Source organism: Scyliorhinus torazame, chromosome 5, assembly GCF_047496885.1.
Source record: "Scyliorhinus torazame isolate Kashiwa2021f chromosome 5, sScyTor2.1, whole genome shotgun sequence".
In the NCBI taxonomy this organism is placed as follows: domain Eukaryota; kingdom Metazoa; phylum Chordata; class Chondrichthyes; order Carcharhiniformes; family Scyliorhinidae; genus Scyliorhinus; species Scyliorhinus torazame.
Window position 1 is genome coordinate 187,165,607 of NC_092711.1, and position 27,082 is coordinate 187,192,688.

The window sequence follows — 27,082 nt, forward strand, 5'->3', positions numbered from 1 at the left end:
TCCTCCTCCAAACGGCTCCCGAAATTAGGCCCGAAGAAAGAGAGAGAACAAAACAGTAGGGAAAAAGCACCTTCTCCCACTCTTCACCGAATTACCTCACTGCACCAAATTACCAAATTCTCACTCTGTCTGTGTCTCACTCACTCAGGCTGTGTCTCCTTGACCTGCGCAATGCTAAACTAAATTGCTTTCATGATAATAAAGACTCACACATTATGTATTCAAGACAAAACTGATTTATTTCACATTTTTCCTGAATATTAACATGTATAACTGGGCTGGAGTTGATTAACATGAGCACAAACAGACCCCAATGGACAGTGTCCATTCTGGATGTATTTAATATCAGAATCCAATCATTATAGTTGATCATGAACTTGCTGGTGTATCAGCAGGTCAGATGACTGAGTGAATCCCTTCCCACATTCGGAGCAGGTGAACGGTCTCTCACCTGTGTGATTTCTCTGGTGTCTCAGTAGGTGGGATTTGGTAGTAAATCCCTTCCCACACTCAGAGCAGATGTATGCCCTCTCCCCAGTGTGAAGCTGCTGGTGTATCAGCAGGTCAGATGATCGAGTGAATCCCTTACCACATTGGGAGCAGGTGAACGGTCTCTCATCAGTGTGGCCTCGCTCGTGTGTCAGCAGGTTGGATAACTGAGTGAATCCCTTCCCACACTCGGAGCATGTGAAGGGTCTCTCTCCAGTGTGAACCCGCTGGTGAACAGTTAGATGAGATGATTGTCTGAACCCAGTTCCACATTGAGAGCACCTGAACGGTTTCTCGTCAGTGTGAACACGTTGATGGGACAATAATTCTCTGGAACTTTTAAAGCACTTCCCACAGTCTGGGCATTTAAAAGGTTTCTTGTCAGTGTGAACTTGCTGGTGTGTCAGCAGATGAGATGAATGAGTGAATTTCTTTCCACACTTGGAGCAAATGAACGGTCTCTCCCCCGTGTGAATTCGCTGGTGTGTACGTAAGTTGGATGACTGAGTAAAGCCTTTCCCACACTGGGAGCAGATGAACGGCCTCTCCCCAGTGTGAACTCTCTGGTGTATCAGTAGCTGAGATAAATGAGTGAATCCTTTCCCACACTCTGAGCAGGTGCATGGTCTTTCCCCAATGTTGGCGCACTGATATGTTTTCAGCTCAACTGAGGATCTGAGCACTTTTGCACATTCCTGACATTTCCACACCCCCTCTGTGTGACGGCACTTGCGTCTCAAGAGCCCAGATGATTGGCTGAAGCCTGGTCCACACACAGAACGCATGTATGGTTTCTCCCCAGTGTGAACTGTGCTATTTCCTTCCATAGTCAAAATCCATGATATTCAGGTTACGGTAAATTGGAGAACTCTGTCAGATCCTGATGGTTTGCTTTGTTTCCTGACTGCAAATCGTCCCCTTCTAATATCCTGTGAAATTGATTTAAAACAGAAAAAAGGGAGTGAGAGAGAACCCACAAAAACACAAAGACAAATTGTGAAATTGAGCTGCATATCTGGCCAATTGTGGGGCCGGCACTAGGAAAATGTGACCATGAAAGCTGCTCGATTGTTGTTAAAACCCAACTGGATCTCAAATATCCTTCAGGGAAGGGAACCTGCCACCCAGTCTGGCCCTGCACAAGACTGGCCTCCATGGAAGGAGTGAATGTGGCTGAAGGAGAGCGTTTTCATAAATCTATAACTTGATCAGAACTTTAAGGCAAAAATTACCCAGACCCTCAACCTCCACCACTTTGAAGTCCGTGTGTAGCAGGTTAATGTGAGCAGCATGAGTTTCCGACCAAATATCTGTGTCCTCTGCGAGGGTGATTATTTAAGTAATGTCGCCGACTTTGCTCATCTCAGTTCATGTCTTTGGAACTCTCATCTCTTTGTTATCTCGAGACTTAACTATTCTATCACAATCCTGACCAGCTTCCCACATTCAACCCTGCAGAAAATAGAAGGTTTTTTTAAATTTGTTCATGGGATGAGAGCGTCACTGGCAAGGTCAACATTTGTAGCCCATCCCATGATATCAGTTTAGAGTCAATCACATTGTTGTGGTTCTGGAGTGACTTGTCAGCCAGACCAAGTAATGACAGATATCCTTCCCTAAAGGATATTCGGGTTTTTATGACAATTTTAGATAGTCTCCGTAATGGCAATCATGAAACTATGTTTCACTTCCAGATTTCTTTAAAAGTATTAATTGTATTTAAATTCCACCGGTTATGGCGGCAAGGTGGCTTAGTGGTCACCACTGCTGCCTCGTGGCGCCGAGGACCTGGGTTCAATCCCGGCCCCAGGTCACTGGCCATGTGGAACTTGCACATTCTCCCGGTATCTACATGGGTCTCACCCAAAGATGTGCAGGGTAGGTGGATTGGGCACACTAAATTGCCCCTTAATTGGAAAAATAAATGAATTGGGTACTCTAAATTTTTTTTTTTAAATAAATTCCACCAGCAGTGGGATTTGACTCCAAGTTTCCAGGCCACTGAACTCATCCAGTGACATAACATACAATCTTGTTATGTTATTGACATCTCTGCTGCCTATGTCCTCTGCACTGAGTCCCATTCACTCATTCATCACCCTGTCCTTGCTGATCTATAGAGGCTCCCAATTAAACAGCTGCTCAATTTATGCTCATCCTTTTCAAATCCCTCCATGAATTTGCTCTTCCTTATTTCCAGTCACACAGATGTTTGAATCTTTTTCCAGAGACACACACATTCAGGTTCTGATTAATCGAATGACTTTCGGTTTTGATGCGATGTTTGGTTTGAGCTTTCCGCCTTCAAATTCTGCTCTTCTAATATCCTGAGAAAAATATGATCAGTGTCAGTTCAGGATAGATGTTGAGAGGAAACAAACATTTTTTCTGGATTTGAATTGTGTGTGTAAATTCTCCCCTTCTAATCCCCTGTAAAAGGAATTTCCAAAATTCATCAGTGTCAGTAGAAGATAGAAAGTGCAACATTCTCTCCTCCTGCTGCCTGGAGCAGGATGGTTGCGCCTGCGCATTGCTGGAGATGCGGAAATTTAGGGCCTTTGAGCAGCTGCTACCGAGGCCCGTTTCGTGCGATCGCGGGACAGATCGGTTCTAATTCGGGTTTTGAGTCCTCCACTCGGTGTTTATAAAGACTCCCCACCTAATCCGCCGCCTTTATTACCCTCCAGAATCAGCCGTTTCCCTCGAATTCAGGAGCCGATATAACCGCAGCAGCACCAACACTGCACAGGCGCAGATCAGAACACACACTGCGCATGCCCATTTCACAACCGGACACTGCGTCTGCACAAGCGACTCCTGCTGTGAGGATCGGGTTCATTCTGACCCGCTGCGAATGCTGGGTCATATCCTCACCATTGAAAGTCATTTACGATTGGAGCGATACCACCAACATATAAAATTATTAAAATGCAGCCACGAAAGTGCGCAGACACCACAATTCTGTTTGGGCGTAATTAACAATAGAACAAACCTATACAATTAAATGTAAACTCACCGGAGTCACAGTTTATGCAATGAACAAGGCTTTTTACATCGACACATGGAAAATTTAAACTGTGACTTATGAACTAGAATGTGCCGATTGTGGTTCAAATTGTTTGAATGTTTAAAGCCGATCTATTAACAGGTGGGGGACTATATCCCTCTGCACAAATGAAGTATCTGAACAGTCTCTCTCTAGTGTGACTGTATAGATTAATTAGTAAATGGGATGACCGTGTAAATCCCTTTCCACTTTCAACGGTGAACATTCTTTCCATGATGGATTTTATCCCCTGGTTACCAGTTCAGACATGAATCTAAAGACCAATCATGATGGCTTCCACATTCATAACACTTTTCAGCTAAATCAAAGCAAAATACTGCAGATTCTGGATATCTGAAACCACAACAGAAAATGCTGCAAGTACACTGCAGACCTGTTGATGTCTGTCGAGAGAAGAAACTCATTTCAACATTCTCAGATCATAACCACTGCTCCCATTTGAGGATAGAGATGGTTGACAGCTTCAAACTTCTAGGTGTGCCCATAACCAACATTCTGTCCTGGTCCACCCACGCCGACACGAAGACCAAGAAAGCACAACAGTGCCTATGCTTCATCAGGATGTCCACATTAACTCTTACAAATTTTGCAGATGCACCATAGAAAGCATCCCACTTGGCTGCATCACAGTCTTGCATGGCAACTGCTGGGCTCAAGACCATAAGAAGCTACAGAGAGTTGTGAACACAGCCTAGTTCATTGCGCGAACCTGACTTCCATCCATTGATTCTGTCTACACCTCCCGCTGTCTTGGGAAAGCGGGTAGCATAATCAAAGAGCACTCCGACCCGGATTATTCTCTCTTCCAATCTCTTCCGGGCAGGAGATGCAAAAGTCTGAGAACACAGACTAACAGATTCAAAACAGTTTCTTTCCTGCTATTACCAGACTCCAGAATAACCCTCTTATGGATTGAACTGATCTCTCCACGCATCTTCTCCACTGAGTAGTACTGCACTCCGTATGCTTTACCTGATGTCTATGTATTACATTGTGTATCCATCATGTGTCCCATGTTTATCAAGTATGGAACGATCTGTCTGGACTGTATGCAGAACAGTATTTTTCACTGTACCTTGGCACTCGTGACAATAAACCCCAATCCAAATCCCATCCCTCCTTTGCACCTTCATTTGCTTCTTTTCTTGTCCCATTAGTTTAATTCCTTCTCTCATTATCATCCAGTGTTCCCTTGCACGATCATCCCCTTTGACGTATATTCACTCCAGCCTTCCATCCATTCACAAGGTGGTCTTTCCTCCTTTCCTCATCTCTGTTCCCTGAATCTGTTCTTGCTTGTAAACCATTAAATATCTACATTCTTCCAGTTTGGATAAAAGGTCAGAACGTGAAACATTCAATCTGTTTCCTTCGCTATAGAAGCTGTTTGACTTGCTGACTGTTTCCAACATTTTCTGTTTTGAGGTGGAATATGCAACATCTGCAGTATCTTGTTTTTGGTCACAGCAGATCAGTTTTCTCTGACTTATCGTTCCCTGTTTAAAGAACAAAAATACACAGCTTTCAAAGAATAAGATAGCAATCACACACTGTTCCACATGAAACTTACCTTTCTGTCAATTGCTTATTTATCGTAGTTCAAAACACATTGCTTCCACCTGGAATTGGATCCGGGAATATTCACTTGTACAGAGGATATGCAAAGCACTACATTGAGGAAGTAATTGTAAAACCCTTGAACTGCGAGTAATTGACTATACATCTTTCGCCCTAATTTCCACAACTTTTCTCAACAGATCAGGTCACGTTTATATAGATTGAAACAGTGAACTTTTCACAACTGGAAAGAAGTTAGAGATGCTCTAGGTTTTCATACAGTTCACAGACAAGAAAGTGGGATGGGGGGGGTGGGGGGGGAGAAGGAAGGCGTCTGATTGGGTGAATAATTGAGAGGTTAAAGAACAAAAGGGTTGAGGGTGCAAGGCAGAAGTGACGGGGCATGGAACTAGTAAACAAACTAAATGTGGGAGAGTCATTCTGCTTCCGTCAATTTGTACTCTGTTTGGAAATGTGTTGTTTCTCTGTTGATCCATTTCACTTCTGTCCTGCACTGAAATCTCTCAATCCTTTTCAACCATTACCTTTCACAAACATTTCGTTAATTAACATGCACAGGGAAAACTGTCATCACTTGGAAACAGGGAGTTTTGACTCGGGTTGGAATATTTTGTGTCCCAGGAATAGGCAGTAACCCACTGATTGAAACTGTAGTCCATGCTTTCTGCTGGCAGCAGGTATTTAAAATGTGTGGGGCTGGAATATCGCTGCATTCTCCTGCCTCAGTCACTGTGTGGCTGGGTAAAATAGAATAATTGATGGGTTTGTTTGAATCCAAAAGGTGCATAGATTTCTAATGGGTTTGATGTAGGTACATGGTAGCTCGAATTATTTTCTAATTCTTAAGAAATTAATATTTGGAAAGTAACAAGTTATTCATGTGGGAATTCGTCTGGGAAAAGTGAGCTGATAAAGGTCTGGGATTGTTTCTTGTAAATAACAACCCTGAACTGTGAGATAAGGAATGCTCATAGGGAGAAAGCAGTGAAAACTACGCTGCTGAATCGGCCCAAACATGCTGATCAATTGTGAAGCAGAGACTGATGCAAACTTAGCTCAGAAGATATCCTAAACCAGGATGCCAGCCAATTAAAGTTTCAGATTGCCTCTACTGGAATGACAATTTTTCTCTATCAGTTTTGCTCTTCCAAAATAAAGGATGGGGAATTCATTGTGGATACACGGGAACAGTGTGATCCCCCCCCCCCCCCCCCCCCCCCACTGCAGACACATCCATGTCACCGGGAACCAGCTCTCCTACAACCACTGTCGTCTCCCTTTGAGCCTTTTGGTGCTTTATCTGTAACCAATTCTGAGTTCCGAAGCTCATATTAGGTTTCAATTCCTGGTGTGCAGCAGCGAGAATCTTTCAACATCTCAGATCAGTTAATTTCACTGAAACATCAGAGTCAATGCTACATCGTCTTAAGGAAGGGAAAGGTGCCTTGACTGTCTCTGCTCATTTGGACAGATCATCCTTCATTCTCCTCGGATTCCGGTTCCCAAAGAGTTTCTAAAGATTCACAAAGCTGGAGACTAGGTTTTCATTTTTGGTTCCTTCCCATTTTACCCAGCTGCCAACTGGCAACATTCTCCAAAATCTCCTCTCAATCCTCCGCCTTGAATTATGTTCAGGTATGAGGAAATCCATTTCAGTGGAGTGATGCCACACTCGGTCAAATGCCTCCTTAATGTCAAGCACCATCACTCTCGCCTCGGCTTTGGAGTTCATATCCATGTTTGAACTCTGGCTGTGTTGAGATAGGGAGCTGAGTGACCCTGGCTGAATAGAAGCTATATGTCAGTGAGCAGTTTATTGCTACGTAAGTGCCTTTTGATAACACTGTTGATGACCCCCTCCCACCACTTTACCGATGACCAAGAGTAGACTGAGGGTGGTAATTGGCCGGGTTAGAAATGCCCTGTTCCTTGTATACAGGATATACATGAGCAGTTTCCCACATTGTCGGGCAGATGCCAGTATTGTAACTGTACTGGGCAACTTGGGTAGAGGCGCAGCAAGTTCTGGAGCACAAATCTTCAGTACTATTGTCACAATATGGTCTGGGCCTCTCGCATTTGCAAGATCCAATACCATCAACGTTTTCTTGAAATCATATGGAGTAAATCATATTAATGAAGTGGAGATGCCGGCGTTGGACTGGGGTGGGCACAGTAAGAAGTCTTACAACAGGTTTGTTTGGAATCATTAGCTTTCTGAGCTGAGGTAGGAGCTGCGCTCCGAAAGCTAGTGATTCAAAGCAAACCTGTTGGACTTTAACCTGGTGTTGTAAGACTTCTTACCATATCAATGAAGTCAGGGATTTGTGATACTGGGAGCCTCATGGGGAGGCTGAGATGGATATCCACTCATTATTTCTGGATGAAGATTGTTGAAAATGTTTCGGTCTTGTCTGTTGCACTGCTGTGCTGGGTTTGGCTCCCCATCATTGATGTTGGGAATTTTGCAAAGCCGCCTCATCCAGTGAGTGTTACTGAGTGTCTTTAAGACAGAGATGTATAGGTTCTTGATTAATAACAGGATCAGGGGTTATGGGGAGAAGGCAGGGGAATGGGGATGAGAAAAATATCAGCCATGATTGAGTGCCGGAGCAGACCCGATGGGTCGAGTGGCCTAATTCTGCAGCTATGTCTTATGGTTATTTGTTGTTTTGTCCACTGCCATTTATGGCTGGACATTACAAGGTTGCAGAACTTAGATCTGATCCTTTGGATTTGGGAACACAAGTGATTGTGTAATTTTAAAAAAATATATAAATTTAGTGTACCCAATTCATTTTTTGTTCCCCAATTAAGGGGAATTGAGCATGACCAATCCACCTATCCTGCACATTTTTGGGAGCGAAACCCATGCAGACACAGGGAGAATGTACAAACTCCACACGGATAGTGACCCAGAGCCGGGATTGAACTTGGGACATTGGCGCCGTGAGGCAGCAGTGCTACTCACTGCGCCACCATGATTGCCTAATTTTATCAGAGATGGGGATTGATGCAATATTGGTGGAAACAGGGTGATGTGCAACACCAACCAATATACCATCCAGTCTGATGCAGATATAGATAGGAACAGATTAATAAGAAAAGAGACAGGATCCATCGCTGTACTAATTGTTTTGTGTGATGTAAACCATCAAGATTCACTTCAATCTGCTGGCGAAACATTGAGATTGCAGCTACTGTGAAGCTGATGTCAGTTACTATCTGTGATATTAATGGATCATAAATCAATTTCCGCTGATGTATTGCTTAATCGCCTTCTGCAACCAGTGCCAAAATTGCCGGATGAACTAATTCCAGATGAACGAGACATATCGCAGGTCAAAGTCAGCAATAGAGCAAAGAATTTCAATTCCTGGTTTCCCGTCACTGCTCATCTGGTTAAAGGGTGGAATGTTGGCCAGGGCACTCTATGGGGACCATGTGAGTTATAATTCACACCTCAACAGACAGGATGTGGGGAGAGATTATTGGATCATATGATATGACCGGAATGATAATGGGGACATTTTCTTCGATTCTTAAATACCAAAGAGCCTCCCAGCTCGTCAAAAATGGGTTAAGTAAATTGAAATGAGGTTCTACCCGCCTTAAGACAAGATGACATATTTGTCTGTGCTATGAGTGTGAGTGTGCGTGAGTGTATGTGTGTGTGAGAGAGAGAGTGTCTGTGCATGTGTGTCGGTTTGACAGTGTGTATATGTTTGTGTGTTAGTGTGTGTCGGTATGAGTGTGAGAGTGCGCGCGCGCCTGTGTGTGAGAGAGTGTGTGTGCCAGACTGTGTGCGATCTTATGTGAATGTGAAACACATCAGACTGTTAGCAAACTAATTTCATAAACATGACCGACTTCCTTCTATTTATGAGATGAGGGACGTGAGGCAAATAGCTCCATGTCTTCATTTTCCGCAGCTTTGCTGATGGCTGAGGAGGTCAACCCTGGGAGGCCGATTGTGCCTCAAAGTCAGAGTCAGAATGAAGCTAATAGATGTGGTTGTGGGTTGATGTTTCCTCATTGTGTCTATTATGAAGACACTGTAACCACGAATCCTCCTGGGGATGCACAATGGCCAACAGGAAATGTCGCCATTTTCCTCTGGGTGCAGTAAGTAACATTCTGGTATGAAAATTAGTATTTACGCCCTCATGTCACTTTCCAAATATCACTGAAGCGGATCTTCTGGTATCGCACTGGTTGTTTGCCTCCAGATACCTCAGCACATGGTAGCTTCTTGGGTACGTGATAACTTTCCATCCCATGGACGGGTTGGAGGAAGCTGGCTTCCTCCGATCCGTCCATGGGATGGAAGATTATCACGTACCCAAGAAGCTACCTGATGAGTTTGACAGATTTAGTTGGAAGTTGTGCCTTTGAGAGGATTGCCTCATTCCTGAATTTGTCCTGTCAGTGAATACTCACAATGCACCGCACACACATCCAAGATGGAAATGATTGAGCTGATTCTCTGAGAGCTGTAAATGGTCCATGTGAAAAATATTTTTCACTGTACCTCGGTACACGTGACAATAAACAAATCCAATCCGATGTTTCACAGTCACACAGCAATGTGCTGAGAAATCAGAGCCGCTAAACAATCAGCTTGGTCCTCAGGGTCAGATTATTCCATGTGTGTTTTATGCATCAGCTGGTAACGGCTTTCCCCATGGGTTTATCAGTACTGCCTAAAAGAACAGACTGCCTGTTCAGACTCCCTGGAAACTGGGCGGCAGAATTTATGAATCACTTCCAGCCGGGTGATATTTGTGGTTGAAAGACAACACCGTGCGTCACCCACAAGTTTTTCTTGACGTTTACTGTCACCGAGAACAAATTACAGCCAATGGGAGAGACATTAACTGACACATTGTTGGTCTTCCCGACTTCCCTGTACATCCCTGAATAGGTGATTATAATAAACCAATACAAAGTCTGCCGTGCATTTCCATTGCAATGCTATCTGCTGCAAACAGTACATTCCCCACCCATGATCCAGCAAAAGTTGTGCTCCAGGTGAGGATCGAACTCACAACCTCGGCATAGCTCGCTGTCTGCACTGCTGTATAAGTACCGCGCGCTAACCGATTGCGCCACTGGAGCGCCTGTCATTATGTTAGTTTGATGTCATTACATTTCACATTCAATACTTGCGATAAATATGATTCCTTTGGTGGCAGACGGAGGCATCTCTGCATGGGAGGTGTGAATGGGGGACGGGGGTGAAGGGGATGGGGTGGATGCAGAGAGAAGTGGTTTCGAGAGTAAGTGGTCAATGGGTTACAGAGAATGGGGAGGGAGGGGGTGGTAGCTGGCTGGTGGTGACTAGGCCTGGTCCTGCTTGCGGGAGAGGCCGGGGGCCATGGCCATGACTGATCGGAAGGAGAGGGGGGATGAGAGGCCCCGGTATAAATGGTAATGTGGAAATGGGTTGGTTATCAGGCAGAAGATACAGAAGTCTGAAGACCCCACATACAGACATAGGAACAGTTTCTTCCCCACAGCTACTAGACTCCTGAACGACTCTCCTTAGGAATGATCTGTTCCCTGTTCACGACACCCAATGCTGCTCTTTCTCGTGTATTGCTTTGTTTAGCCCTTGTTCCTCACTGTAACCAATCACTATTTGTCAATATACTCTGTCGATTATTCTTTTGTCTACTATGTACGTACTGTGTACGTTCCCTTGGCCGCAGAAAAATAATTTTCACTGCACTTCGGTACATGTGACAATAAATATCAATCAATGAAGCGGACAAGAATTTTTTCGCATTTGAAGAGCTTGAGAGACGATGTTTTGATTTGATTTGATTTATTATTGTCACGTGTATTAGTATACAGTGAAAAATATTGTTTCTTGCATGCTATACAGATAATGCATACCATACATAGGGAAGGAAGGAGAGACTGCAGAATATAATGTTTCAGTCACAGCTCGAGTGTAGAGAAAAGATCAACTTAATACGAGGTAGGTCCATTCAAAAGTCTGATGGCAGTAGGGAAGAAGCTGTTGCTGTTGCAGGAGATCCATTTGAGGGTGAAGGATCAGGTTAGACTTCAGAAAGGTTGGGTGAGTCAGGTGTTCCATTCGGGCTTTGGTAGCAGGGCCCAGCAGGTAGTGGTGCTGGTGGGTAAGAGGGTTATGTTTTAGATGGACAAGGTGGTGGCAGATCAGGGGGGCAAATTGGTTGTAGTAACAGGTGCATTGGAAGGAATGTTGATGATGTTGGTTAGTGCGGTTGCCCCAATTTGTGATGATGTAGGGTTTATGAAGAGGATGTTGGTGGCCATACCAAGTCTGGACACGCATCAATTAATTTTAGGTGGGGATTTAAGTACAGTTTTATTTTAAATTTAGAGTGCCCAATTTTTTCCATTTAAGGAGCAATTTAGCATGGCCAATCCACATAGCCTGCACATCTTTGAGTTGTGGGGCTAAAACCCACGCAAACACGGGGAGAATGTGCAAACTCCACACGGACAGTGACCCAGAGCCGGGATCAAACCTGGGGCCTCGCCGCCGTAAGGCAACAGGGCTAACCCACAGTGCCACCGTGCTGCCCTAAATACAGTTTTCTATTGGAAAGTTTTGGATAGGTTGGTGCAGCTGTTGGTGGAGATGTTTGAGGATCTCGTAGCTAAGGGGGTGCTATCGGAGATGATGGGACAGACATCCATTTTGCTGTTGTTAAAAAAGGGTAAGGACCTGGTGGCATGTGGGACATATTGACCAATATCCCGGCCCAGGTACTGGGCCTTCGGTTTGAAGAATGCCTTCTGCAGGTGTTTGGGGAGGATCAGACAGGGAGGCTGGAGAGCATGGAGAGTATTATGGACCTGTTGGGGAAGTTCGGGGTGTTCTCGGGATATAAGCTAAATGTAGGGAAAAGTCAAATGTAAAGCCGCTGAGGGTGATAGTGGCTGCAGTGGGCCACGTGTCCTTTTGAAACATGGTGGAGGAATTGTTTGTGGTGCGGGACCCTCCTGTGTCCCAGAGAAATTCGATGGGCTGTCCCCGTATCTTTGCTGCAACTACTGGTCGGCCGGACCTATCCCAAAGGGTGTCGCAGACCCAACTGGGGGAGCCTGAACACCATCAGTCCATTCCGTTCAGGTCCGTCTGATCTGAACGGGTGCTCACACTATGTATGGGCTCTGTCTTATTCTTACCTAGAGTGCCCGTCTGCTGGGCTCTCTGTGGCTTTTGTGGGGCATTGCACTCGCTTGCAAAGTGTCCCAAGTGTCCACAGTTGTAACCCTCCTGTGACTTTGTTGGGGGGTTGTTCTTGCTTTCATTTACCCATGCAGGGTTCTGGTGTGTATTAACTGCTTGTATGTCTGTTTCTGCCTGCTGTTCTTCGGGATTTTTAACTGCGGTTTTGTTTTGTACAGACTGCTCACTGATGCGTGACAATCTTTTTACAACCTATTTATCATTATGAGCCTCCTCTGAGGGATCATAATTCGCGCAAGGTTTTTGTCCTGTTTCTGTGGCATGGGAGATAAGGGTGCGGGTCCATTGGGCCATGTTGGCTGGGGACAAATGGGCACGGTCTAAGTTTCCAAAAACTGCTGCAAAGTGGATCCACAGGCGTCCAGCAAACGCTGTGGGGTGCTCGGTTTTCTTTTGCCTGGATTTGTTGAGGCCATCTACGGGGTCACCCCGGTTATACCCGATCGCGTCTAGTACCTAGGTATGCATTTCTGCAAGGGTGCCTCCTCCTACATTCTGTGGGTCGGGAAGGGCTGCTACGACCGAAGGGTCTAAACTCAAAACTGTGAGCTTTACATGCTCTCACTCATCCAGGCCGTACATGGTCGCCTGCTGCTTTACTCTGGCAAAGAAGTGGTGGGGGTCTGAGGTGAGGAGGAACGGTGTGATTTGCTCGCACGCGTCCCGTAATTGGGTCCTGTTAAGGGAATGTTGTACAGAAATTCCATATCGTCTGATGTGGCTGTGCGGTGGGTGGTTACAGGATTCATTGGAGCCTGAACTATCTGCTCTGTGGGGGGTTGGGGCGCTTTCCTCTTTTGAGGTTTTCCGTGCGCACATGTTCCCTGAACATATCTCTGCGCTGTCTCATTTAACTCTTCCCAATCAGGGCCGTCTTCCTCATCTAATTTTGCTCCGAAGATTTCCTGGAATCCTTTTTGAACTGAAAGCAGAGATTGCAGTTCTGCAATCTGCTTCCGTTACTTTGCATGGTCTAGTGAGCTTTGTCTTTGCTCTGTGGTGGCAGCATGGAGTGCTCTTAATGCTGCCTTCAGGTCACTACACTGCCTCTGCAATGCCTCTACCTGCTTCTCGGTTTCTTCTCGTACCAGGACTGCACATTGCGTGTCCTGATAGGCCTTTTCATACTGGGACTGGAAGCTGCTTCGGTGCGCCAGACAAGACTGGTGTGCACACTTGGCATTATCCACCTCTCCGTCTTTTGCTGCCAACTTCCTCCTTAACTCTATGTTCTCTCTTTCTACCTCACTGACATCGACCTTGCTCATTCGTGTATGCCTTCTATCTCTTTCCGGAGCGTCCTAACGACCTCCTCTGTGCCTCGCAATTGTGCCAAGCAGGACACGATTGCCATCGGCTTGCGAGCTTTCCCTAAGCTCTTCTTGTGAATCTTGCTCAGGTTCTCCCACCAAGTATGTCCTATACTCCCGGGCCCTGTTTCCTCATTGCTACAGAATTCGCTCCAATGGGGCCATCCTTTCCCTTTGAGGTACTTCCTGATTTCTTCCTCCCATATGGGACACTGTCCGACTCTATTGCTGCTGGTCGCTGCAACCGCAAATTCTTCTGGGTTCATGAGGTGTTGCATTGCCTGCATTGCCATCTTTCTTATCTGAATGCTTCTTTTAAAATTTGGAACAGGGGGACTAAGGCAGTGCTGTAGTTACGGTTACGGCTTTCTAAATTTCCGAAATACAAACTCCCGACAGTTTTGTCGCAACAAAAAAAATCTAACAGTATTACCTTATTGCCCTGTTAGTTACGCATGCATTTAACACACTTCCGAATTATGAGGATTGATCAGAACTGCTTGAACACTTGTAGTTTTCTATTCTGAATTGGACCTCTAATTCAAATTTTTGGGTTCTCCCGGAGTGGTGAAGCCACTTCTAGTTCGGGTCCCGTCAGATGTCGCCAGTAATATGTAGCTAACTTTTGGTTGGTTCAATTGGCTCTGTTTTATAACCTTTGCTCTTGAGTCGCCAGGTATCTTTATGATACCGCCACGAGGTTCAAGTTCAAGTAATGATCAATAACTCAATACACCGATTAGTAAGATTCAAATCAAAGCACATTTATTATACACAGTAATCGCTACTCATGCACAAATTCTACTTCTAAGCTACTTCTACAACTAACAGGCCTATACTTAGCTCTGGACTGGCCCACCAGGTCAGGGGAACAAATGGCCTTTCGTTCGGGTTCTGAGTCTGCGGGATTCGAAGTTGGTACAGATTGGTAGCTAGGAGCGCCTATCTCGTAGTGAGCGTTGACTTAAGACTTACTGGATGTCGGCGGCCGTTGAACCGGTCACTGTCAAGGTTGGTTCGCGTTGCTGAGTGACCCAGTCAAGAAGAACGATTTGAACTTGGGGGCTTAACTTTATAGTCCCCAGGGGCTTCCCGCCTTTTGGGGTGGTCCCTGTACCTGGTTCCAAGTGATTGGACTTCGTTCCAATCTCTTGGTTCGATTTCTCCAATACTGGAGCAGTTGCCTGATTGATGGGCGGTCTTGAGGTGTCCGTTAACCTCTTTTGTGTTGGCTCCTGCTGGCGCCGGGGAGTCTGACTTGGCTTTGTTGATCCCAAATGTTGCGATTGTTCCCGGGGATCGCTCATTAGTATGTAGATGACTGCTACATTATTATGAAGATGGCTGCTTGTACCGATGCTGTCTGGGCTTTTGCAGAGTTTAATACACAGTAACTTGCACCTGCTAGTTTCTGCCTGTGTTGGCTGAATTTCCCTTCAGCCTTTGCTGTTCTCCATTTTAAATCGGGACTTGGCCAACCCAGGTGGCTACAGGTGGAGACCGGGGACAGGGACCATTCAGATACTTCACACACACAAAGGGATTTACTCAGTTTTCCCATTGGTTAACATTGCAGCTTTGAAATCTCAAAATATTTTACCTATTTTTATAGAACAGTATTCCTACAATGAAGAAGAAGGCCAATCGAGTCTGCACCAACCCTCCAAAAGATCACCCCACCTAGTTCCACTGCCCTGCCCTATCCCCACATCCTCACCTAATCTGCACATCCCTGGACACTTATGGGCAACTTAGCATGGCCAATTCACCTAACCTGCACATCTTTGAGGGGAAACCCGAGCACCTGGAGGAAACCCACACAGACCCGGGAGAATGTGCAAACTCCACACAGACAGTCGGCCAAGGTTGGAATCAAACTCAGGTTCCTGGTGCTGTGAGACAGCAGTGCCAACCACTGAGCCAACGTGCCACCCCAAGGAGTACTTTAACTCTTCTGTCCATGGGGGAATAAAAGCACTTGATTATTGCACCTGCTCAGACTCCATTGCGTTCACATCTAACAATAGGAATTTCTACTTTTGTTAAGTTGACCTCAGACAGAAATGTGATGGGATGGGGCATTGCTGGTGTGCTGGCAGTTGCTGTGTCAATTGATTTAATAGTTTTCATGTTGTACCTTGCTCAGTAGCTACAATTGTAATCGGATCACCTGTCATTAATTTCCATTCAACAATGATGTACAGGTTTGGTGGATTGACTCTTAGTGTCCAAAGGTTAAGTGGGGTTACAGGGATAGGGCAGGGTAGTGGGCCGAGGTAGGGTGCTCTTTCAGCAGGTAGGTGTTGACTCGATGGGCCGAATGGCCTCCTTCTGCACTGTCAGAATTCTATGAATATGAGTGTCTATGGCAGAGTCTTTGCCCAGCAATTCAGTTACCCTGTTAAATGGTCAATAAGGAGCTGCTCCACCCTGATAGCTGAGGGGCAGTTATTTGTCCATCATCTAAAGCCTGATTAGGAATCAAGAGGTGTTCATTACTTGCTTTTGAAGATTATTGGTGTGTGAATCATCTGAGCCATCTCAGCCCTATTTACGATATCTGGGAACACCACTAGCTGGAGGTTCCCCTCCAAGTCACTCACCACCCGAACTTGGAAATATATCGCCGCTCGTTCACAGTCACTGGGTCAAAATCCTGGAACTCCCACCCTAACAGCACAGTAGGTGTACCTACACCTCAAGAACTGCAGTGATTCAAGAAGGAAACGCAACAGCACCTTCTGAAGAGCAAATAGGGATGGGCAATAAATGCTGGCCGAACCAGTGATACCCACATCCCGTAAAGCTGTGGGAGAGGTCCCATCCGGAGGGTGGCACAGACCGAGGGAGCTTCAAACTTGAGAATTTGAAGCCGATTGGGAATTCAGTGCAAAACGGGGAGATATGCTCTTTGCTTTTTCTCCTTGTTGTGTATCTTTTAAATCATCAGAGAGGGTTCTTGTCCTGCTGCAGCTGAGGCGACAAGGGAGAGAGCTGATTGGTAAGTAGCTGGTAAGGTTAGTAAGTCTTCACACCTTGCATCATTTATAGTTTGAAAATATGTTTTGTAGTTTATAGCCTGTAAGTGCTACTGGTTATAAATTACTTTCAGACTAAGGAGCGATATAAAAATGAGTTATTTTTTAAAATTTAATTTACAAATCAAATTAAAAACGAATTAAATAAAATAGAGATAGAGGATCAAGTGATGTGTTTTTCCTGCATGATGTGGGAGCTGGTGGATCCCATTGTGATTCCCAGTGACCACATCTGCAATAAGTGTTGGTTGAGGAACTCCGACTCACAATTGATGAGCTGGATTCTGAGCTCTGGCGACACATCAGGGAGAGGGAGAGGTATCTGGACATTGTGTTCCAGGAGGCAGTCACAGTCCTTAGAATAACTAACATCAATTTGGCCAGTAGTCAAGGATAGGAGGGTGTGGCTGCAAGTGAAGCAGGTAGAGCGATCCAGGAGATAGCGTTGAAGGAGCCTCAGTCCTAGTCCCTATACAAGAGGTTTGAGCTTCTTGCTCCCAGTGTGGATGGGAACAGGGACTGAAGGGAGGATGAGCAAACTGACCACAGCACAATGGTACAGGGAGCCGTTCAAGTGCGGGGAGAGAAACAAAAATGTAGTCGGAATTGGAGATACTATAGTTAGGGTCTTGACACTGTTCTCAGTGATCAGGATCGAGAATCCCAAAGGTCGTGTTGCCTATCTAGTACTTGGGTTTGGGATACCTCATCCGGACTGCAGAGGAACTTGGAGGAGGTGGGTAACATTCCAGTTGTTGTGGACCACGATATAGGTAGAACAAGGCCAGAGGATCTGCTAAGAGAGTATGAACAGCTAAGAGCTAAATTAAACAGCAGAACCAAAATCTCTGGATTATTACCTGAGCCACAAGCGAATAGACACAGGGTCAATACGATTAAGGAGGTAAATGCTTGGCTTGAAGATTGCTGTGGTAGAAATGGGTATGAATTCATGGCACATTGGCACCTGTACTGGGGAACATAGAACATACAGTGCAGAAGGAGGCCATTTGGTTCATCAAGTCTGCACAGACCCACTTAAACCCTCACTTCCACCCTATCCCCATAACCCAGGAACCCTACCTAACCTTTTGGACATCAAGGGGCAATTTAGCTTTGGCCAATCCACCTAACCTGCAAGTCTTTGGACTGTGGGAGGAAACCGGAGCACCCGGAGGAAATCCACGCAGACACAGGGAGAACTGCAGACTCTGCACAGACAGTGATCCAGTATGGAATCGAACCTGAGACCCTGGTACTGTGAAGCCACAGTGCTAGCCACATGTGCTACCGTGCTGCCCATTGCTACCGTGCTGACAACTGGGAGATGGGACTTGTTCCAGAATGGGACGATCCTTATCTGAATCATGCTGCGACTAGTGGTTATGGGGAGAAGGCAGAATGGAGATGAGAAAAATATTAGCCATGATTGAATGGCAGAGCAGACTCTTTTTTTTTTAATGTAGAGTACCCAATTATTTTTTTTCCAATTAAGGGGCAATTTAGCATGGCCAATCCACCTAACCTGAGGCAGAGCAGACCCGACGGACGGACTGGTCTCATTCTGCTGCTATGGCTTGTAGTCTCATTGCTGCGATTCAGAATGTGCCCTATTCGCGACATAGGCATCCTCGCGCAGGCGCAGTACCCAGCTCTACGTAGAGCATGCGCAGTGCGAGCTATTCCAGGAGCTGGGACGAGGTAACAAGAAACAATAGAGAGCAGTTGAGTAATGGAGGCGGTGGGTTGGAAAGGAATGCAACCCACGGAGTGGGCGGGGAGGCTTCATAAACATCCCGTGGAGATTTGTAACTCCAAATTCAAAAATTACCAGTACTGCTTTTGCAGCAAACGGGAATTAAATTCGGAGCCGCATCTCCGGTCACCGGAAATAGGCCTCGAGTGAGCGGCCGTCATATTTATGTGGGGCAGTGAGCGAAATAACGCATATGCGGACGGCATCTTTATTGGGGGCAATTGTCTCCAGGGAGCATGCGTGGCCACCATCTTTGCAGAGGCTGTAAACCTGGGTGAATAGCCGATGATGGGAGGAGGAGGAGGTTCGCAGAGGCTGTAAACCTGGGCGAATAGCCGATGATGGGATATGGAGGAGGGGGTGCGGAGTAGACAGTGACTCAGAGACAGAGTTTGGTGAAATCAATGGTTATTGTAAAAACAGGAAATCAGGTTTACAGTCAGAAAGAACAACTTTTAGATCATCAATCATCCCAATGAACTTCACAAGAAAATTAGCAAACAAAGGCTGACACCCAAACACATCGGGAGATATGGAGCAGGTGACCAAAAACCTTTGGCAGTTTTAAGGAGAGTCTGAAATAGTCGCTCACTTGTTATGGAACTTGAGTATCACTGAAAAAAGAAACAGACTGTTGAATCTTTTCGACTCAAACTCAGGGAGTCACTACAGTGCAGAAGGAGACCATTCAGCACATCGAGTCTGCACCAACCCTCCGAAAGAGCACTCAACCCAGGTTCACTCCTCCATCCACACCGCCCTATCCCTGTAACCTGACCTACATATCCCTGGATACTGAAGGGGCAATTTAGCATTGGCAATTTACCTAACTCACAAAACTTTGGACTATGGGAGCAATCTCACGCAGACACGTGGGAATGTACAAACTTCACAGATTCAGCCAGAACAGACACAAGCAGCAGATGTCAGTGATAACACAAGAGATGAGGTCAGAAACACATTTTAGGATCAATTGCGACACTGAGATTGTGAACGGACTGATCTCACCTCTGTTTTCCCAGGGAGAGGGATGGAGTTGGTAACTACTGAATGGAGATTGAAGCAGGGACTGAAAATTGTGTCTTCAGTCTTAATATTTAATTGGAGTTAATTAGTCATCAGAAAGAGAACCAGAATGGACCATGAGACTGAGCACAGGTTTAACTTTGTTAGAGAGGGAGAGAAAGAAGGAAGAAACACTGGGTGGTTTGGAGAAGCCACCTTCACCATCACTCATTAAATCTCCACACAGCAGGTTTTGGACACAAAGTTAATGTCTGCTATTCTGTATGGTTGGTCAGGGGGTTTCAGATTAATGTTCTGTCACGAGTAATGACTGAAGTGAATGATCAAACATATTGTTATCTCTAGTTGTACAAAATTGTTAAAAAAATACAGAAATATTTGTCAAAAACTTTGTTTGGATTTCAGCACAGGGAGGAGGGAGTGTGTGGGACAGGGATTTACAGCTTTGGGGGATCAAGAGGAAAAATGCCCCATAGAAACTAGAATTGCAAGTTCTGAATTTCTGTCCTGTACTGACAGTGTTGACTTTTGTAAACTACTTTTACAGAGAATTACAAGGCCAGGATTACAGATGGGAAACTCAAACCAAACATCACTTCAAGATCTGACAGAGTCACTCAATTCATGAGTATCATTGTCTTTGAATGTGGAAGGAGAAATGTTTGTCTGTTCGGTGTGTGGGAGAAGATTTCAAACATCAGCATAAGCAGAAAATCACCAAGACACATACACACACCAGAGTGAGAGTGTTCCAGTGAACTGACTGTGGAAAGGGTTGTAATCAGTTACACGGCCTGAAAAAAAGGGGAGAAACTGTACATGTGTTTGTGGATGATGATTTAACTGATCATCCAACCTGGAGAGACAAAAAGACACCGGCACCATGGAGAAACCGTGGAAATGTGGGGAATGTGGGAAAGGATTCAATTATGCATCCCGGCTGGAAATTCATCGCCGCACTCACACTGGGGAAAGGCCATTCACCTGTTCCGAGTGTGGGAAGGGATTCATTCGGTTATCTAACTTGCAGAGACACCAGCGAGTTCACACTGGGAAGAGCCCATTCAACTGCTCCGAGTGTGGGAAAAGATTCACTCAGTCATCCCACCTGCTGACACACCAGCGAATTCACACAGGAGAGAGGCCTTTCACCTGCCCTGTGTGTGGGAAGGGATTCACTCAGTCATCCCGCCTGCTCACACACCAGCTGGTTCACACTGGGGAAAGGCCTTTCATCTGCTCTGTGTGTGGAAAGGGATTCATTCAGTCATCCCGCCTGCTCACACACCAACGGGTTCACACTGGAGAGAGGCCGTTCACCTGCACTGAGTGTGGGAAGGGATTCACTCAGTCATCCAACCTGCTGATACACCAGCGGGTTCACACTGGGGAAAGGCCATTCACCTGTTCAGAGTGTGGGAAAGGATTCACAAGATCCTTTATTCTGCTGAAGCACCAGCAGGTTCACACTGAGGAGAGGCCGTTCAATTGTACCTCCTGTGGAAAGAAATTCAGGTCGTCTTCCAACCTCCGTGCACACCAGCGAGTTCACACTGGGGAGAGACCGTTCACCTGCTCCAACTGTGGGAAGGGATTTGCGCAGTCATCCGACCTACTGATACATCAGCGAGTTCACACTGGGGAAAAGCCTTTCACCTGCTCAGAGTGTGGAAAGGGATTCACTACATCATCCAACCTGCTGAAGCACCAGCGAGTTCACACTGAGGAGGGGCTGTTCAGCTATACATCTTGTGGAAATGGATTCAGGTCTTCAGTCCACCTGACTGCACATCAGTGAATTCACACTGGAGAGTGACTGTTCACCTGCTCTTAGTGTGGGAAGTGATTCACTGGGGCATCCAAACTGCTGACACACCAATGAGTTCACAAATGACCGTAGGAATTGAATTTTGCTGTTACTGCTACTGTTCATCACATCCAGGACTGAACCATGTTGTCGAAGAAATTATAAGTCAGCACTTCGGGTTTTCGCCAAAGGCCCTTTAATTAAACACAAAGTTCGTGGGGGGGGTTGGAAGAGACCACAGTCATTCCAAATGTCCCCGCTTTACTGAGGTAAAGGCAGCTAATTTATATGATACAGTAAGCAATATCTAGGACAGAAAGCATTCTTTAGATTAGCAAGGGACAGAAAAATGAGCAGGCCGGAGTTAGATTTTAGTTTCCTCCCACAGTCCAAAGATGTGCGGGTTAGGTGGATTGGCCATGCTAAATTGCCCATAGAGTCCAAAATTGCCCTTAGTGTTGGGTAGGGTTACTGGGTTATGGGGATAGGGTGGAGGTGTGGACCTTGGGTAGGGTGCTCTTTCCAAGAGCCGGTGCTGACTCGATGGGCCGAATGGCCTCCTTCTGCACTGTAAATTCTATGAAATAGCTCTCTCTCTGTATTATGAAGAAAGCATCCAGCGTGGCATGGTGGCGCAGTGTTTAGCACTACTGCCTCACGCCGCTGAGGACCTGGGTTCAATCCCGGCCCCGGGTCACTGTGCAAAGATTCTCCCCGTGTATTGGTGGGTCTCACCCCCATAATCCAAAGATGTGCACGGTAGGTTGATTGGCCACGCTAAATTGCCCCTTAATTGGATAAACTAAAATAAATTAATAAAGGAAGGAAGCTTCCGTAGCATCTTGCTGGCTGACAAACACAGGACAGGTCTGTTATCTCTGCCAAGGACGTGTCCCAAACACAGGCCTCGAAACAAAACATTTCTAACCCTGATGCCATTGGATCTCATGACCCATACGTAAACCAACTGTTTGTGTAAAGGTTAAAACAAGCTGGCGAGAGTAAAGAGATTTTGAAGTGATCCATACTGGCTTCAGCCCAACACCAACACTGGCTCACACCAGTTAACCGTTCAGAGGAGACTGTCACCACCAGCTACGGAGACCAGCTCTCACTCTGCGTCATCCGTCCCTGTGTCCTACGGGACCGGTAAACCATTCTCACTTATCACAGGTCATGTGTTTTTCCTGTCCATTTAGCTCTTTCGTCATATTTAAACTGTTGCTTCTCAATTAACTACAGCATACCGGTGCCAAAAAAGAACCAGGCAATGTGCCTCAATGACTATCGACCGGTGGCCCTGACATCTACTATTATAAAGTGCTTTGATAGTTTAGTCATGAGACAAATCAACTCCAACCTTCTAGAATGCCTTGATTCATTGCAATTTGCCTCCTGTCACAACTGCTCCACAGCAGTTGCTACCTCCCTGGCCCTACACTCAACCTTGGAGCATCTCAACAACAAGGACACCTACGTCAGACTCCTGTTCATTGACTACAGCTCCGCCTTCAACACCATAATCCCAGCCAAGCTCATATCCAAACTCCAAAACCTAGGACATGGCTCCTCCCTCTGCAACCGGATCCTCACCTTTGTGACCCATTGACCACAATCAATAACGATAAACAACAACACCTCCTCCACGATAGTCCTCAATACCGGGGCTCCACGAGGCTACATGCTTAGCCCCCGACTATACAATGACTGTGTGGCAACATTTGGCTTCAACTCCATCTACAAGTTTGCTGATAACACAACCGTAATGGTTCAGATCTCAAACAACGATGAGTTAGAGTACAAGAGAGAACTTGGCATGGTGCAATGACAACAATCTCTCCTTCAATGTCAGCAAAACTAAGGTCATCGACTTCAGGAAGCGGTGTCATACACAGCCCTGTCTGTGTCAATGGTGCCGAGGTGGAGATGGTTGACAGATTCAAATTCCTCAGTGTAACCATGCCAAACAATCTATCCTGGTCCACTCACGTCGACACGATGACCAAGAAAACAAAACAGAGCCTATATGTCCTCAGGAAATTAAGGAACTTCGGCAAGTCCACAATGACGCTTACCAATTTTTCTAGGTGTACCATAGAAAGCACCTTACTTGGCTGCATCACAGCCTGGTACGGCAACTGCTTGCCCATGACCGTAGGAAACTATAGGGAGTCTTGAACACAGCCCAATCCACCACGCGAGCCCACCTCCCATCCATTGACTCTGTCTACACCTGCTGCCTTGGGAAAGTGGGCAGCATAATCAAAGACCCCTCTCACCCAGGTTATTCTCTCTTCCAACCTCTTCAATCGGGCAGAAGGTACAAAAGTCTGAGAACACGCAACAATAGATTCAAAAACAGCTTCTTCCCCGCTGTTACCTGGGGCGGGATTCTCCGACCCCCCCGCCGGATCGGAGAATTGCTGGGGGGTGGCGTGAATCCCGCCCCCACAGGCCGCCAAATTCTCCGGCACCGAAAATTCGGCGAGGGCGGGAATCGCGCCGGTCGGCGCCCCCCCCCCCCCCCCCCCCCCCCCCGGCGATTCTCCAGCCCACGATGGGCCGAAGTCCCGCTGCTGTCATGCCAGTCCTGCCGACGTGAATCAGACCACCTACCTTATCGGCGGGACTGGCGGCGCGGGTGGGCTCAGGTCCTGGGGGGGGCGTGGGCCGATCTGGCCCCGGGTGGTGCCCTCACGGTGGCCTGGCCTGCGATCGGGGTCCACCGATCCGCGGGCGGGCCTGTGCCATGGGCCTCCGTGGCCGACGCGTAAGAGACAGTCCCCCTTGCGCATGCGCGGGGATGACATCAGTGGCCGCTGACGCTCCCACGTATGCGCGGACGTCCGCCACCCGGCAGAGTCCTTTCGGCCCAGGCTGGCGTGGCGCCAAAGGCCTTTCCCGCTAGCCGGCGGGGCGCCAACCACTCCGGCGTGGGCGTAGACCCTCACGGTGAGTGCTTGGCCCCTAAAGAAATCCGCACCTTTGGGGCGGCCCGACGCCGGAGTGGTTCACGCCACTCCATCCCTCCGGGACCCCCGCCCCGTCGGTTAGGGGAGAATCCCGGCCCAGACTTCTGAATGGCCCTCTTATGGACTGAACTGATCTTTCTACGCATCATCTCTACAGTTGTAGTGCCAAATTCCATGTGCATCACCCAATGTCTATGTTTATGTATTTACATTGTGTATTTATCGTATGGTCTGTGTTTTCATGTATGGAGCAATCTGGTTGGACTCTACGCAGAAAATTGTTCCTCAGTACATTTCACAATAAATCTAAATCTAAAGTCACTTTTGAGTTCACCCCTTTTCTGGTAATCTGACTTCCGGACCTAAATCTTACAAATGTAGTTAGCAATGAGATCACAGTGGCCAAGATCATTGGCTTGAGAAGAATCAGTCTCAGTTAAACATGAATGGAGTTACAATGGGATTGACATATTACAGGAACGACTGATAACATAGTCTGACAGAGAATACAGCCGGGCCGGGGTTAAGAGATTTCCTGGGGATTGGAGAAGAGGGTGACAGTGATTACGAGTCTATCCTCAATAGGACTTCTAAAGAGATTCAGAAAGGACAAATTAATTTGAAGAAGGTCCAGAATCAGTTGGAAAATATCCACAAGGTGGATGCCGGTGAACAGAGAGCTGCAGAATCATTAAAGCCATGCATGAACTTTTGTTTGAACTGAATCTATTTACGACATGCCAATAATTTAGAATTGTACGAGATGATCTGCAGGTGGGTGGATAATATTTATTGTCACAAGTAGGCTAATATTAACACTGCAATGAAGTTACTGTGAAAAGCCCCTAGTAGCCACATTCCAGCGCCTGTTCAGAATGTCCAAATTTCCTAACAGAACGTCTTTCGGGACTTACAAAGAACAAAGAAAATTACAGCACAGAAACAGGCCCTTCGGCCCTCCCAGTCTGTGCCGATCCAGATCCTTTATCTAAACCTGTCGCCTATTTTCCAAGGATATACTTCCCTCTGTTCCCTGCCCGTTCATATATCTGTCTAGATGCAGCTTAAATGATGCTATTGTGCCTGCCTCTACCACCTCCGCTGGCAAAACGTTCCAGGCACCCACCACCCTCTGCGTAAAAAAGTTTCCACGCACATCTCCCTTAACCTTTCCCCCCTCACCTTGAAATCGTGACCCCTTGTAATTGACACCCGCACTCTTGGAAAAAGCTTGTTGCTATCCACCCTGTCCATAACTCATAATTTTGTAGACCTCAATCAGGTCCCCCCTCAACCTCCATCTTTCCAACGAAAACAATCCTAATCTACTCAACCTTTCTTCATAGCTAGCACCCTCCATACCAGGCAACATCCTGATGAACCTCTGCACCCTCTCTAAAGCATCCACATCCTTCTGGTAATGTGGCGACCAGAACTGCACGCAGTATTCCAAATGTGGCTAACCAAAGTCCTATACAACTGTAACATGACCTGCCAACTCTTGTACTCAATACCCTGTCCGATGAAGGCAAGCATGCTGTATGCCTTCTTGACCACTCTTATCGACCTGCGTTGCCACCTTCAGGGTACAATGGACCTGAACTCCCAGATCTCTCTGTACATCAATTTTCCCCAGGACTCTTCCATTGACCGTATAGTCCGCTCTTAAATTGAATCTTCCAAAATGCATCACCTCGCATTTACCTGGATTGGACTCCATCTGCCATTTCTCTGCCCAACTCTCCAATCTATCTATATTTTGCTGTATTCTCTGACAGTCCCCCTCACTATCTGCAACTCCTCCAATCTTAGTATCATCTGCAAACTTGCTAATCAGACCACATACCTCCGTCCAGATCATTTATGTATATCACAAACTACAGTGGTCCGAGCACGGATCCCTGTGGAACACCACTCGTCACCTTTCTCCATTTTGAGACACTCCCTTCCACCACTACTCTCTGTCTCCTGTTGCCCAGCCAGTTCTTTATCCATCTAGCTAGTATACCCTGAACCCCATGCAACTTCACTTTTTCCATCAACCTGCCATGGGAAACTTTATCAAATGCCTTACTGAAGTCCATGTATATGACTTCTACAGCCCTACCCTCATCAATTAACTTTGTCACTTCCTCAAAGAATTCTATTAGTTTTGTAAGACATGACTTTCCCTGCACAAAACCATGCTGCCTATCACTGATAAGTCTATTTTCTTCCAAATGTGAATAGATCCAATCCCTCAGTATCTTCTCCAACAGTTTGCCGACCACTGACGTCAAGCTCACAGGTCTATAATTCCCTGGATTATCCCTGCTACCCTTCTGAAACAAAGGGACAACATTAGCAATTCTCCAGTTCTCCGGGACCTCACCCGTGCTCAAGGATGCTGCAAAGATATCTGTTAAGGACCCAGCTGTTTAGTCCCTCGCTTCCCTCAGTAACCTGGGATTGATCCCATCCGGACCTGGGGACTTGTCCACCTTAATGCCTTTTAGAATATCCAAAATTTCCCCCTTGGTTATGCCGACTTGACCTAGAGCATTTAAACATCCATTCCTAACCTCAACATCCATCATGTCCCTCCTTGGTGAATACCGATGCAAAGTACTCATTAAGAATCTCACCCATTTCCTCTGACTACACGCATAAATTCCCTCTTTTGTCTTTGAGTGGGCCAATCCTTTCTCTAGTTACCCTCTTGCTCCTTATATACGAATAAAAGGCTTTGGGATTTTCCTTAACCCTGTTAGCCAGAGATATTTCATGACCCCTTTTAGCCCTCTTTATTGC

At 46.3% G+C, this 27,082-nt stretch overlaps 2 protein-coding genes and 1 non-coding gene across 5 annotated transcripts; 1 reads left to right on the forward strand and 2 right to left on the reverse strand.

The window, feature by feature from the left end:
* Positions 1-213: 213 nt before the first annotated feature.
* Positions 214-3,281, reverse strand: LOC140420806 (uncharacterized). 3 transcript variants are annotated; one of them, XM_072504854.1, is made up of 2 exons: positions 3,170-3,281; positions 214-1,418 (listed from the first exon to the last, which is right to left on the reverse strand). In XM_072504854.1, exon 2 carries the CDS (start codon positions 1,314-1,316, stop codon positions 360-362), a length of 957 nt encoding a protein of 318 aa, XP_072360955.1. In that variant the 5' UTR covers positions 1,317-1,418; positions 3,170-3,281; the 3' UTR covers positions 214-359. The 3 variants fall into 3 exon arrangements, with proteins under 3 accessions (XP_072360955.1, XP_072360956.1, XP_072360957.1); XM_072504855.1 differs by having other exon boundaries at positions 3,149-3,240; XM_072504856.1 differs by lacking the exon at positions 3,170-3,281 and adding an exon at positions 2,728-3,141.
* Positions 3,282-10,157: 6,876 nt separating this feature from the next.
* Positions 10,158-10,252, reverse strand: trnai-uau (transfer RNA isoleucine (anticodon UAU)). Its single transcript has 2 exons — positions 10,215-10,252; positions 10,158-10,193 (listed from the first exon to the last, which is right to left on the reverse strand). It is a non-coding gene; the product is annotated as a tRNA-Ile (tRNA).
* An 8,206-nt stretch (positions 10,253-18,458) lies between these two features.
* LOC140420807 (uncharacterized) lies at positions 18,459-24,613 on the forward strand. The gene has a single exon (XM_072504857.1). The coding sequence runs from the start codon at positions 20,397-20,399 to the stop codon at positions 21,309-21,311; it is 915 nt and encodes a 304-aa protein (XP_072360958.1). The 5' UTR covers positions 18,459-20,396; the 3' UTR covers positions 21,312-24,613.
* Positions 24,614-27,082: the final 2,469 nt, after the last annotated feature.